Genomic DNA, 15,370 nt, shown 5'->3' with positions numbered 1-15,370 from the left:
AATGCCACGAGCACTTTTGATAATGCCACGACATGTAAGTTTTTCTCTCAACTTTACCCTCAGTCACCCTCTCTCTCTCGAGAGAGAGAAAATTTTCAGTGCCGGGTGGGCACGGGACACGTGGTGCCCGTGCCCAATCTCGGCCATCCAATGAAGTGTTCGACGGCTCACATCTGTTCGGCAATTTTAAAGTGTGAAATGACTAAAATACCCCTCGGCAGCCGAACAGATATGAGCCGTCCAACACTTCATTGGATGGCCGAGATGGGCACGGACACCACGTGTCCCGTGCCCACCCGGCGCTGAAAAATTTCTCCTCTCTCTCATATCTGCTTCATGCTTCCCCCCTTCTCTCTGTCTCTGAGTCAGGCAAACCCACTTCTTCTTCTTCTTGTCTCTTGGGCTCTCCTTTGATTTCACTCGCCATGAATCTCCAATAAAAAAAGATGACCCTCCCTAGATCCCCTCGTAGACCCTGATGACCCTCCCTAGATCCCCTCGTAGACCCTGATCACCGTCCCTTTTGAATTGCTTTTGTGATCGATCCTCTATTTTTATTTGCCCCTCTTAATGAAAGGAATATGGCTAACCCAATCACTAACTCCTAATCTATACTTTCACATGCAAGTAGAATACTAGAGGAAAAAACATCAGTTTTTTATCCCAAAAGTATCAAACCTACACTCCTCTATTCAATTAAGTTGTTAAATTGCCCCCTTCCACAAAGACGAAGAAGAGGAGAGTGAAACAGAATATCACACGCAAACGAACATTACCACTATGTCTTTCAGCAATTTTCAACTTTCTTCTTATCTCTCTCGTTTTGATTTACAATTGTCCCATTTTTCATGAGATACAAAATTTGGTCTTCAAGTCTTAAACGATTCAAGTTTTACATATTTCTTGTGGCTTCTATTTGACAGTATGAGGGGAGAGAGAGAGATGAGTTGAGAACTTGAGATACAGAGATGAGGAGAGAAGAAACCAGTCAGCAGAGAGAGAGAGGGGGAGGGAGGAAGGTTAAAGAAGAAATAAATATGAGAGAGAAGCAGAGAACTTGAGGGTAGAAACGACAAATGGAGATAAATGTCGTGGCATTAAACAAAACAATCGTGGCATTATCCCCCTCCAAAGAAAATAACGTAGGTAAAATTAAGAAGCTACATTTGTCTTCCGTTTTCTTTTCCCTCGATTCGCAAATGATGGTGCTTTGTAGGGAACTTCATTGGTCTGTTGACCAGACTCTGGTGCCGTTCCGGAGTTTTTGGAAGTGAAATCAGCTGGTGGTTCCCAGAAACACAGATTTCTTTGGGCTTATATATAGCTGTGGAGTAGCCGAAGCAATGCTACCGTACTCACCATCATTGGTAGCATCATAGACTCGTCCAGAACCTCAAAATAGGGCCAATTCTCTATCAAAACTTTAATGAGGACTGCCACATATTGAGTTATGCCCCTCGTAAACCACTAATTCGATAAATTTTAGGCCATCCATACTGAACTAGAGCTCAATATAAAACCAATTCGAAATTTTGCAGAATGCAAAGTACATTAGAAAAAGAAACCAGATATCAGTACAACAAACATTCTGCCAGTACTATACAGATATATGCTTCAAATTGACAAAAAACTAAATAAAGTCGTGTAATGCCGTTTTTCTATCCAAATTCTCTTGGAGACCACTTGTAGAGCCTTCATTAACCTTCATGATTTGGATCAACCGGTCACAAATGCACCAAGGGAAACTAATGAAATTCTCGTGATTTGTTCCCCTGTGACACGAATAACTCTCGTGATAAGTGACATAGTACCACGCCGAGGCTTTTTTATCAACACCATCTTCATCTTCATCTCCATCTTTGAGCCAAGTTCTAACTTCTCTCCACAATGACTCCACGGCCAATCTAACTTCTTCCGAATCGTTTTTCCGGTGGAAAGGTTTCGACATTGTCAAAATATTGCCACTAATGATCTCGGCTTCTGTTTCAATCCCGTAGAAATCCATTAGTCTTCCCAATCTTTTATTGTAGGCGATTTTGCATCTAAGCGCATCATCTAAGTGAACCTCAAAACCATCAACTTCCAATCTGCTATCATAGAATTGCTGTGCCACTTCCAAACTTGACTGGCGGGAAATTGCCTTTGATTGACGGTAGAGCTTTCCAAGGACACGCTCTGATATATATACAGGTTTGTTGGGCTTTTCCATGAAATCAGGATATTCTGTGACCCATAAATCATTAGGTATCTCGATAGGCACACCTGACTTTGGGAAGTCAAGTGCGAGAGAGCATAGCCTCGCCAGCCTTGTACAACGATTGCTCTTCGCCTGTTCTGGTTCTCCGTCTGCAAAAGCTGTATGAGCATTTGAGAAAAGTCCCACTTTATCATTGCCTATGAAGTTTGTGAAGAACTCTATGACTTCCTGCGGGACATGAGAAAAACTGCCATGAATGAAAAATCAAAATATATTCTTGATAATGGTATTGTACACTGGAGCAAGAATAGAACCACGAGTTAATGGCAGTCATGTCAAACAACTTTTAAGTTGTGCCTACTTCTAGCACATGGTTGATAGTATAATTTACAGTATTTCTTTATTGTCATTATAATTTGCTTGTGGAATGAACTGAAACATCTAAATGTTTTCACTAACAATTTTGGACAACAAGTTATGGCATTTTAGTTTGTTGTTCACATTAAGCAACAAATTTTGCCTCTCATCTACAATTTATTAGTTAGTGAAAATAACTTGACATTTTTCAACAACTCTCTCTCTCTCAACAAAATTAACAAATTTCAATAACTATATATTTGGTTAGTGGAAACAACATGACATTTTTCATCAACAAGTGATCCTTAAGTTATTGGCTACTACCTACATAAAAGATTAATAGTCATAAAATAAAAAAAAAATTGTTTTGAGTAATGAGAAGATGTATAACATAATACTAGAATAAAGCTGACTTAAAACATGTACACATACAAAAGATCATATGTCCAGACAAAATGCATGCATAACCACTTCAACTTAACAAATAAATACTAGGTGGGAATGTAATACCTCAATTGTAACCTCATGATCCAACACTGTACTTTGTGCAGGGGTATAATCCGTGGGTTCCATCTGCTGCGGTGGAATCAACTCAGGGTCCCAACATACGTAATACAAGTCTCCATCCAAATCACTCCCCGAACATTCATTTGGATGAGGTCTGCAATTAGAGTCAAAAGTACTGAGTAACAATTTGAATGAGGTCTCTGCAATTAACAAAAATTGTACTACAAAGGAAATGATATCCTTTACCTGCTACCTTTCTGTGGGAAAACAATGCAATCCATCAGATGTTTCAAAGTTGATACCTCAACCGCCTTCAACACGCGAACATCCCCCGGGTGCAAACACGGGCTTTTAGCAACGAATACATCCCCCAAAATACAGAAACGGTGCTCTGTGTCTGAAATCTGCAAAAATACTTCCCCGTACTCCAAAATCGCATACTCATCGAGACAGCCCATCATATTCCTTCCGCTCTGAATGAATATCTTTCCTCTGGTCTGCACTTCGAGTAACCTCCCCTCCCGAATTGCTCGTAGCATCATCGAGAGAAAGGGTTCTTCATTCGGCTGGTAGCCACACTCCACCATTTTCTTGAGAACCTCACTAATCTCTCTTGGAACTACTGATTTCAGAAATTCCAGAGCCTTTAAGGGATCTGTTAACATGGTGTCAATTAGTTCAATGGCTTCCCTTTGCTTTTTTTCAAAGATATGATCCTCAACCCCAAGGCTGGACAACAAAGTTATCAATTGCCGATTCAAGAAAAACGGTAAATACTTGCTCCACGACAAGACGTCTAAACTTGTGTTATCAGATGTATACTTTGACATGCTCGGTCTCAAGGACATCTTTTTTGATGATGTTGGATCAGTAGCCACCACCCCTTTGTACCCACCATATCTAATTTGAAAAGCAGAAGGAGGTGAATTTTCAAGGCCACATTTTTTGGCTACTTCCTGGGAAAAATGACTAGATATCTTACCGATTCCGTCAGAGAAAACATAAGTGATTCCACCTGTTTCAACCACGACATCAGGTATGACTTCAATTTCATCGGCACCAACACTCACAGTTTCCATAGAGGAACTAAAAGATTGTCCGAGTCTCGCGGAATATTTTCCGACATTTCGAATTTGGCTAAAATCACCTAGCCACCGTCTTAAATCATCAGCAGTAAGGCCTTCTCTTGAAGCAAACATCCATGCAGAATTGTCTCTCAACTGACTTGATGAATACGCTAGAAAATCGAACTTCTTCTCGCCGATTATAATACCGTCTTTGAGAGTTGCAAGAACCCTCCCGTAGATGCTGGTTCTTCTTTCCTCACTAGAAGAACCTATTCCAGGTAATAAATCTTTGTGAAATAGTTTACCCATCTCTTCATCGAGGAACGAAACCCGTAGAAAATTGCTGATGTCATCTCGGTATTGGCGTAGCACCCTATTTGACATGTTTACTTCTGGCCCCGAAAAATACACTTTGCAGGGAGTTATTCGGACCTTCTGAATGTATACCAATCCTTTGTCATCCAAGTTCATAGTGGCTGTAAGAGAAGGTCGAGGATTTACAGCCCGATATTCTCTATATTGCTCATGTAGCCACGTAAGAGGATCATAGCAACATTCCTTGAGTTGAACTAGCTTATCAAGGGCGTGTTGAACACACAATGGGCCATGTTCTCTAGGTTCGACTAGCTTAAAGAAGTCAATATCAAGAGTTGGGCCTGCGAGACATCCCCGGTGTATCAACAAACAAATCCTAAACAAGATTTCGTACGGCAAATCGATTTCCCCAGGTGGACTTATGATAGGCACTAAGCCTAAATTGCTACAGAATGAGCAACCATCCTGAAGATAGAATGACCCATGTTTGCGATCAAATTGAAGTACATTCAACGGGAGATCAGAAGAAAACTCTAGACATATACCATATGACTGGCCTATGCACTTCATCTGGGTAAAATCAGTCACCCTAAGCCATTGGTCTTCAGGAGCTTCTTGATAGTATCTCAAAACTGATTTTTCTCTTTTCTTGTATATTCGAGGAGCGCCATACAACTACAATACAAATAGGTCAAACTATCAGCTTATGAGAGATAAAGCATGTCCAAGTAATTATGAAACAATAATAACACTATTAATGACAACTCTGAGAATGGTATGGAAAGATTTGCATTGACCATAGAAACAACAAGCATCATATGCAAAGAAGACAGGTTTGTGGCTTCAAGTACCGTACACAAGTTGAAATGTTGTTATTGCATTGAAACAACCAGTATTCGATATACTGGTAGAAAAAGTAGGAGAAGAGGAATATATGATATGGGGGAAACAATCCGAAAGCAGTGTTATGAATAAATCAATATCTAGTGACACCCTTTTTTTGTTCTTTCTCTATGTATGACTATTCGATTTCAAATGGCATCCCCTCATTTCATTATAACCTTTTAGTATTCCAAACTGTACAATTCTAATTGAAGAAAGCTGGCAGAAAACCAGAGCTTTTATGCCATTAGTTATTGATTTATTGCATGCTATTGTCAATTTTCCTGCCTTATCCAATTAACTACAGCAGTATGTAATTATTATGTATTGCTGGTCGATGCATTTTTTCTAAACCAACGGGTCATTTTTTTTCCTTCTGTTTCGGGGTAAAGTTTTCAACATTGAACGAACAAGATGTTTGGAGAATAAAGATATTGTGGGTGAGCAAACTAATAAACTCCATAGATTGCAGCATGTCTGGGACAAAATTAGGATGGGCAGAATCACAAAGAATGCTTAGCCTATGGAACATCTATAGAACAGTGTTCAAAAGAATTCAGAACATATAGAACATAAAACTAGAAGAATAAATTGAATGCAAAATGGTAATTTAGTGGGCTAAACCTGAAAGACAAGAAACTTCTTCTGATCATTTGGGCAATGTAGCTCAATCTGCCTTACGTTCTGACGAAATAACACCAGCTTATAGTCAACAGAACAGTCCGACAGGAAGAAATACAGCTCTTTCAGTTCCAAACCGAATTTCACAGAGATATCTTGCATCCTCCACATCGTTGAAAACTTTTCCTTTGCTATCAGACATCCAAAATGTATAACAACACCTTCCATTTCATGCAGATATTCCATTGGCTTCATTAAATCCTTCACTTGGAAAACCTTCAAAGCACTGGTACCAAATGTTAAATTTCTACTAGGCACGAGGGTAATACAATCAGCACTTGCGGCATTTTTGAATTGAACAATTGCATATGATCTTGATCCTGACGGTTGCCTTTTGGGCTCTCTAACCTCTAGAGCATACACAGTTCCTCTGCCTGTGTATCCCTCTACGAATTCCTTGACTGTTTCCGCATCCACAAGGCCAGAAAACCCAGCTAAATGAATTGTCTTGCCCATTGAGTAGAAGTGACTACAACTGCATTATCATCATTCAAAATACATACGTCAAATAAGCAAGAGTTTTGTTATTCATGTTTATAACATAGGGAAAGCATGCAAGAATTATACTTGGATCAACTTTTCCTCCTCATTTTTCTTCCACAATCCTTGATTCCAAGAAAACCTTTTTCCTAACTATTATGATGGTCAGATTACTTTTTATTTTTGACAAGTAAAAAGTATATTAAAAAAACAGGCATTACGCATGTACACGAAGGCCCTATACACGAAGACACTTCACCAGTTAAGATTGTTCGATCATCAATTGTCCCAAAGTCATTTTTCCTGAATGCCAGTGCTTCAAAAATTCATCCTTTAAATCAGTTTTCACTCCTCCAATCGCAACCACACTTCTTTGGAAAAATTGCAATCTATTGAATGTACGAAAACATCCCTTCCATCTTCTCTATTTCGGCCGCAGCGGCTGGTGGTAGCCTTTCAACATAGTCGGTGCTAATACCGGCAAAACTAACCTGCCACGAGAGGCTGCCTCTCTCTCTCTCTCTCTCTCTCTCTCTCTCTCTCTCTCTCTCTCTCTCTCTCTCTCCAGAAGAATGTTCTTCTGTATATTATCAACTAAACTGTAAACCCACTCTGTTTTTGACCTACTCTATGTACAACGCTCCTCTGTTTTTCTATAAACCCTCCTCTAATTTTCAAGAATCAAACAAGTATATATTTACAATTTAAAGAACACCATGACCGGTAAACTTACCCAGTAGTTGTCTGTTCCAGCTTCGTATGAGTAAACAACCTTCCCTCGCCGACAATGGCGGAAGCCGTTCTCTCTCTCTATTGGGGAATTTATTTGAAAAGAACGGTCTTTTATTTTTCCGCTTAGGGCTTTTATATTCTTTAGTATTATTAACCAAAACTGTATTACCGTTGCTTTTCTGTTTTGGAAAGGAAACTTTCCTTCTTACTTGTGGCACACTCTTTTCGTCTTTATTAGATGAAATTATATGATCACTCTCTTATTTATTGCTTGACAATTTATTAATCACACTAACAATCAACCCATGCAATGCAAAAAAGAAAAACCAATGTATTACATAGAGAATTAATTCAAGAATTTAAAAATGTCACAAAATATAAGTTCATTACTCTTATAATCGGCCACATTATATCATTGTAATCCTTGCCCTCAAATCTATGTTTGTTTATTGGAAACTGATTTTCGCGCTCCATTTTTTACTGATAAAAAGAGGAGCGCGAATATCAAAATCCTTATTTGTTTTTAATACTTTTAGAGCAACTTTACCAACTAAGGTTAAATAGATTTATAGCCATTTTAGCTTATCAAAATAGGAAAAATATCCCTGCACCAGAGTAGCTAAACAAAGAGCAAAAATAAGTTTGTGAACAGTGCTTCGGCACTTTTGGCTTACAATTGTTCATTAGGTATGTGATATACAACATTATTTTCTCTCTCCTCTCTCCATCCCTCTCTCTCTCTGTTTCTTCTTCTTCTTTTTTAAACTGTACTTTGTTGTACTATTTGGAAAAGAAAAAAGTATATTTTAATAGAGGATAGGTTAAATAGATAGTGTTGGTATAGTATTGAAAGGAATATGAGCAGGTAAAATGAAAAATGTACACTGTTCACGAGGTTTTTTACCTAATTATTGATAAACTTGCTCTTAGAAGACAAATATACAAAGGGGCCATTAAAATGATGTGGCATAGCTTTTTGGAAACACCAAAGGTATCCCCCAACCAAAAGAGTATACCGTATCCCCGATCGAACGGTTAAGATCATGCCACGAATGTAACTTTGACCAAATATGACCGGTCAAACCGGTTATCTCACAGGTCACCCACTTAAGTTTAACAAAACTATTAAGCAACATAACACTCATACAAAATAGCCTTTCAAAAAAAAAATGGCATAACATTTAAGACGTAACATGGATGAAAAAAAGGCATAAGAAAAAACATTTAGAAGTCGTAAAATGTAACAGACCTCAATAAATCATTAATTTTGATAATCGAGGGGGTTGATTTGTTTGTTATTGTTGATGTAATTGTTCTCGTATATTTTGGGCTCCATCGGGTTCATGAAGCTTTTTCATGATATTGAAGTTCACTATAAGAATGATAATTTACGTCCGATCAAGTATATAATAAGTGATTTGCTTCATTCTTGACAAGAATGATCTCATCCCTCTTACGTAAAAGATAGACGGTTCCGCTTTTAAAAAATAGCTCAAGCGGCCCTCTAGTGGTGTGCACTATAGGACTTTAATGCCTCTAGAAACATCGAATATGTTCCGATCATGTGGTTGCCTACATCCGGTTATCACCGATTTTGGCGACAATTATAGAATTGATAAGATGTGCAATCTTAACGGTTTCTTTCGATCATAAAAAAAAATTTACTCGACAACTACCTTCTATTTCTAAACTAAGGTATTGTGCTTTAGTGTAATGTAATGTGCTCATACGACCGCAACACAATCACAACGATCAAGACCGTTCACTTTGTTGTAAAAATGAAAATCATGGGTAACAGATTTTCTTGAATGCTATGGTTACATACATTTTTAGGCGACCGAACAGACAGCCGAGTACAAAAAAACGGATATTACCCCTAGGAAACATTCCTAACTATACTCGTACGCTGAATGGTCAAACATCATAGTAAATATGAGTATGGATTGTGGTATACATCGTGATAAGTATGACTTGCGGAATCTATTCTCTAATATATAAAGGGAGAGCACCACTATAGTGTCTCCTCCTGTCATGCTTTTTATTTTCCACAATTACCTTGAAAAAAATCCCAATATTATACACGATAAAGAGAAAGAGAAATTAACTATTTTGCCATTTTAACAAAAGTAACTATCCAAAGCAGTTACCAAAATCCACTCCCACTATAACTCTCTTTTCTCACTTGACGAACGCTTCATCTTCCATTATATTTTGCAGATCAAATTTTCGCTTTTCCTGAAAGTGCAACATTTGAAAAACCTCCATTTCGAAATCCCAGTTTCCAAACAGCTATTGGTAGTTGTCAATTGCATACCCTATCAACTGCAATTGGTAAGTTGCAAACGTCCTCCCATTTAATGTAATCCTTTACTGTATTTACTTATTTTTCCAGTTTACTCTTTCCCGTAGACACTTATTTATATTTGGTTCGCCATTTTATGAATTGTAAATGAGAATTGAAACTACCTTCACATATTTGGTTAGCAAAACAAAATGGATGTTCAAAATAAAGATAGGCATCTATTGTTGAAAATGGATCGATGTTCTCCGTGAGAGCTAACACGATTGATTTACGAAATCTTATTGAAGAGTACTTAGGTATTAGATCGTGGCAAAATTGGTGGCGGCAACGACATTAGCAAAACAGTGGCGATTAGCATAGTAATGTATAGATATGTATATACATGTTAATTGTTACTACATTATATAACCATTCGATTGTTTTTTTAGAATTTAATTGTTGTTCATCTATCACAATAGGTTAATACTAGAGGTCGAGGCAAACGCGATACGTGTGCAAGTCAGATTTTCACAACATTTATGAAAATTTGATCAAACAATAAGTGGGAAGCATTTTTACAAAAATGTTGTGAAAATCCGACTTACACACGCGTGTGCCCGGGCCTCTGGTACTCATAAAAGAACTTTGTTTTTGAAATAATTAATGGGTAAGATTTATCTATTTTCAATCTTTAACGGTTCATATTCATGGGGCGCCCAGTACCACCGTGGGGCATGACAGAAAGATTCAGATAGAACCGAACCAGCCATACCACTTGAAAAAGGTTTAGTCTGGAACATCGGACCAAGTGCGAAGAGGAAGAAGACAAGATGAAAAGAGAGCTGGATGGGGCGCCTTGGTTGATTGCTAGTGAGAGGAGATAAGAGGAGAAAGAGAGGGCGAATTGTGTTTTTTGTGGTGTTGGAAAATTACTCCAACAAAGAGTTTGAAAGAATGACGGAAAAGGCGGTGCTGTTGGAGGGGCTTCGATCCTCCCTCACAACTTGGTGATTCAAGACCGTTTCGAAGCACTGGCGATCCACCATCTCCGACCCGTCGTTTTCCAAGGCGCACCGCCGCCGCGCTCGTTCCCGATCCGGCGCCACCCGCCTCTTCATCGAGACGTATGGCGACCGCGACTTTTCCTTGTTAGGCTGCTTCTTCTCAGCCCTCCCGTGCCAAGGTAAGAAATCCGTGTTGCTCGACCCCTTTACTGTACCCGAATCATCAGATAATAATGGAGTAGTAAATACAATGGTGCTACGTACCCAAGTCATCAACGGCCTCTTTTGCTTGTACAACGATAATCGCGTATAGGTATGCAACATCTCTACCCGTGAAACTATGGAGCTTCCTTCCTCCGATCTTGTGCATGAAAATGCCAAATTCTATACCTATTCTTTTGTTTTTTCTTCTACTTCTAAGGAATACAAGTTGGTTAAATTATGCTTGTTTCCTTGGGTCTTCAAGAGGGATGTTCTCTATACAGAGTGCGAGATTCTCACTTTGGGCACTGACACGTCCTAGAGAAGCTGAGTAAGTTTGAGGCTCCGCCCATCAAATTCTCGGACTCCAACAGAAGCAGAGTGTCCATTGATGGAGCTATCTGTTTCTGGCAGGACGGGGGAACCGGATTCGGCATTTTCAATTGCCAAGATGAGAGCTTTCAAGAGATTGACCACCCACCATGGGCCTCCGGCGAACATTCGTTTTGGTTGTCTTCCGTAAGAGGGGATTGTTCATTGGTGCAATTTAGAGGCCGTTTCGCAGTGGCAAGTGGGGTGGTTGATCGGAAATTGCCGCTCTGGGTGTTGGAGTTGGAGTATAAAGGACAGTCGCGGTTGTATGAATGGATTAAGGAGGTAATCGATGTTCCGTATGATTTTCCTGTCCGCAAATATAGTTTTTTTGGGAACCTCCCCAAAGGTGAGATGTTATTGATTGGTGCAGAGAATAATAAGTCAGCTATACCTGTTTATTCATATGATCACATTGAAAGGAAGTTTGAAGAGTTTGAAATTGGCAAGTTCCCTTTATCTGAAGCTTTGATCAGGAAGGTCCGTATCGACTATTGCAAGGAAAATATCACACCGTTGAGCTGCAGCTTTCCCTTTCAGGACGGCTATTCCCCATGAATCACTTTGCTCAATTCCCTTCTCTAATTTAGCTATCTATTCAGTTTCAGTGTGTGCCATTTTATTTGACGTTTTATGTGCTATGTAGTAAGTTATTAAGTGTCAGATTGTTGCAGTATGGATTGCAATGTGTCGTTTGGATAATGTATCTTGTAATTCTTAATATATTTTGTTGCAGTATGGATTGCAATGTGTTGTTTGTATACTATATCTTGTGATGTTTAATGCATTTTTGTTGCAGTATGGATCTTGTAATGGGTTGTAATGAGTAATTTGTAATGTTTGACCTAGTCTGTTGCACTGTCCTTTATGAAGTTTGATCTTTCTTGCTCAGTTGTTTTTTGCTATTATTCTTATCAAGATCGTGGTTTTAGAACTTATTTAGCAATCATAGCAGTGTTGGAGCTAGGACTTTGGCCCAAGAAGGCAATGTTCGGGGGAAAAACAAAACGAGGTCACTGGGTATTGGTGGTCTTGCCTGGAATAAAGAGATAGAGCAATTGGGATCTCATGAAGTATCCAACCGGGTCCAACGGGGCGGTGGAGAATGAGTCAAGATGAAGATTGATGCACTGGTGGTGCAGGTTTGGGCTTGGATAGATACTTGGCCTCAGCTGGTGGGGATGGTGCATATTGGAGACCCTTGCGGCAGGCTGGGGGTGGTAGGTTGAGCTCAACAGGCAACACCGTCGGGCCCTTTATGCATCTGTTGCTAGAAACTTTCCAGATAATGGGTGCATTGCCTGGATGAGACACAATATTAATGCAATTTACTGGTAGATTTCCAACTTCCAATTATCTGTTTATTCTTGTATATAGCATATTTAACTTTTAAAATTTAATTCTAAGAGTTTTCCTAATATAGGATCAACTTTCTGGGATATGGTTTTGTTGAAAAAAATATAAGTGATCTATTTAGCTGCTAGGATTGTTTCTATGGAAAGCTTAACTTATAGAACTAATGTCGATGTTTGGGTAGCTTTGTGTTTAATGCTTTTATTGTGTACATATGATTTTTTTGGGTTTTAATTTCCATCATTTCATGTGAACTGTATTGTGTATATTTCTTGTTATAGCATTCTTTTCACTTGGCGTCAACTTCTCATATGCCTGAGTGCTGTGGTACATGTTCAAGTTGCACGGATTTCCTCGTCGCCAAAAGGCGGGGTAAGGCTGCATAGCTATTAGTAACTAGGTAGCATGGACATGAATACGGACACGAGACATGGGAACTCCCAAAAATGGGGACATGGCAAGGGACACATCATATACATATGTATTTTTTTGCATATATGTGTTGGTTTATTTCTTTAGTTTGTTATTTATATTAAGAGAAACTCATAAACAAGAGAGAAGATTGAGATGAGGGGGAAGAGTGAGAGGAGAGCTTGGATTGTCTTTGGAGTACCGCTTGTCCTCTTTTTACTTCATATTTTACCATAATATATTTTTTTATGGCAAAAAAGAAATAGAGTGGATGGAGCTATATTATATCAAAACTATTTTACTTATCTTACCTTTTATTTTCTTAAATATCATGCTTTAACCCCCGAAATAAGTTCTTAAAACTATGAATTGGCCCTAGCCGTGTCCCTGGCGACCGGCGTGTCCAGGTGTGCAGATTAAATTGAAGAAAATTTATTAGACTCAGTTGAGAGAACGGTTAGGTCAGAGCTGATAAAAAAAACGGTTAGGTCAGAGAGCTACGGTTCACCAAGCAGACCCATATACCTTGTTGGAGAATCTCTTGGAGGATGCCTCGCCCTAGCTGTTGCTGCTCGGAACCCTGATATCGATCTTGCTTTAATTTTGGCCTACCCGCATGATAAGTTTGTTTCTTGCTGATCATTGTGTAGATAGAAGCTCTAACATTCAAAATTCATTTTTTGTTTTGTTTTTGGTGCATTGGAGGTCATATCCAGGGGAGGGGGGGATCTTGCCTATAGTAAGACTCGAACTCTTGACCTCCTAGAGAGGAACAAGAATTATGGCCAACTTAGCTTAGCCCCAATTGGTTACTCAAGTCTCATTGATGTCTAACCTAACATTATCCCGTTGTCTAACCTAACATTATCCCCTTGCATAATGTTTGTTTGGCAGCCACATGTTCCAGCAAGTTGCAGCTGCAACCTTTGCTCACTTTTTCTGGAAATCATGCCCGAGATGTTCCAGTTTAGCCTGCCTTATTTGCTGAGTTTATTGACAGGTTTGCTTTCCTTCTTTCAGAATCTCGATTCAAATTTTGGTTGGTGCCAATTAAAGCTTGAAATACGCCAGACTGGGCACCCAAAACTCCCAACCTGCAATAATGTTCATAAATGTTTGCATGCACTGACAGTCATGTTTGTGTTTAAGTTATAACATCATCGCATCTATATGTTGTACCATACGGAGAAGGGAGCCAACCAAGAAATCTAAGAGTACCACGTATCATATAGGGAAGAGTGGTTTGTTCTTTTGTTGGCCTCACATGGAATGATGGAATCGTCTGCTGCCTTTGGCTTCACCCACCCTAGGAACTCCTTCAGGGAAACCCTAACCTTGTTCTCATCACTCGCCCTTAACCCATAAACATCCTCAAAATGACAATCCTGAAAACTCGGTCACAGAATTCTGGTATCCCACACCCCTTTCGAGACAAAACCACTCTTGACCTAGAAATTCTTACCATCGTCGTACTTGTTTTTGACAAGCCCTAATCTATTTTCATTCAAAGACAATACTGAAAATTTAAAGGAAAGAGAAGGTCATGGCTACATGCTCGCTGGCTTAGATATGAAAAGATTCGCCTAGGTATGATCTTTGTAAGGTGCAATACTTGGGGTTCTGATAAAGTGCAGTTTCTTGAGTCCTCTGTTATTGATTACATAATTCAATTTGCCACAAGCTTGATGATCAATTCAGGATTGTGCTATCATTTGCCGTTAGATGTTGTAGATGGTTCTTTGGGTGCCTTTTATTCGGTCTCATTACAAATAAAAAAGCTCATCATTACGAAATGGATGGTGGCCTTTACACGCTGCATACTGCTTCTGGACAGTGGGAAACTGTGGCAATGTGCTTGACTAGAGGCACAATTCGTTTCCTATTCAAAGCATTTTGATTATCTTAGGCAACGGTCAGGCAGTGACACGGTGAACTGATCACCGGCATGTCAATGAGGGAAGTGATCGATTGCATGTTTTCCTAAGCGGACTTCAACGATTGAGCATTGACAGTCCCGGTGACGGCCACCACCACTAGCTCCAAATCGATGTATGTGTTGCAAATTCCCTCTACATCTATAATCTGCACTCTGATTTTCACGCCTACCGCACTATAAGATTTCCATGAATTTCCCTATCTATTTTTGAACTTCATTTAACCATTTCGTTTTTCCTTTTCCTGATTCTTGAGGAATTGGTGTCCAAGCCTTCGATTGTAGAACTCTGTATATAATACGCTGCGGATGTGCGCTAAGAACAGCAACGTTTCAGACTCTTAATTGCATGCTTGTTGACAGTTGCACTATATAATCACTAAATTTCCTTTCAACGGTCATGCAAGTGGGTGCTCTCACCTAGTAACTGGAAAATGAGGGCCTGGTGGCTGTGCCCGAAAAATGCGCATCGTCCCGGAGCCCAAAAAGATTATTTGAAATGTTCATTATGTAAAGAATCAAAGAACGTTGGTAACTTAATGAACAAACACATTTGTCCACAGTATGTATAATTTTTCAAACATATACAACCACCCA

At 39.3% G+C, this 15,370-nt stretch overlaps 1 protein-coding gene across 1 annotated transcript; it reads right to left on the bottom strand.

The window, feature by feature from the left end:
- Positions 1-1,462: 1,462 nt before the first annotated feature.
- On the bottom strand, positions 1,463-10,827 carry LOC131327512 (probable RNA-dependent RNA polymerase 1). The gene is made up of 7 exons (XM_058360673.1): positions 10,519-10,827; positions 9,401-9,453; positions 5,950-6,481; positions 5,726-5,857; positions 3,308-5,118; positions 3,065-3,215; positions 1,463-2,425 (listed from the first exon to the last, which is right to left on the bottom strand). Exons 1-7 carry the CDS (start codon positions 10,825-10,827, stop codon positions 1,631-1,633), a joined length of 3,783 nt encoding a protein of 1,260 aa, XP_058216656.1. The 3' UTR covers positions 1,463-1,630.
- Between the last annotated feature and the right edge of the window lie 4,543 nt (positions 10,828-15,370).

The sequence above is a fragment of the Rhododendron vialii genome, chromosome 5a (genome assembly GCF_030253575.1).
Source record: "Rhododendron vialii isolate Sample 1 chromosome 5a, ASM3025357v1".
Taxonomy (NCBI): Eukaryota; Viridiplantae; Streptophyta; class Magnoliopsida; order Ericales; family Ericaceae; genus Rhododendron; species Rhododendron vialii.
Note: the sequence above shows the minus strand (reverse complement) of the source record. Positions and strands in the feature narration are given on the sequence as shown.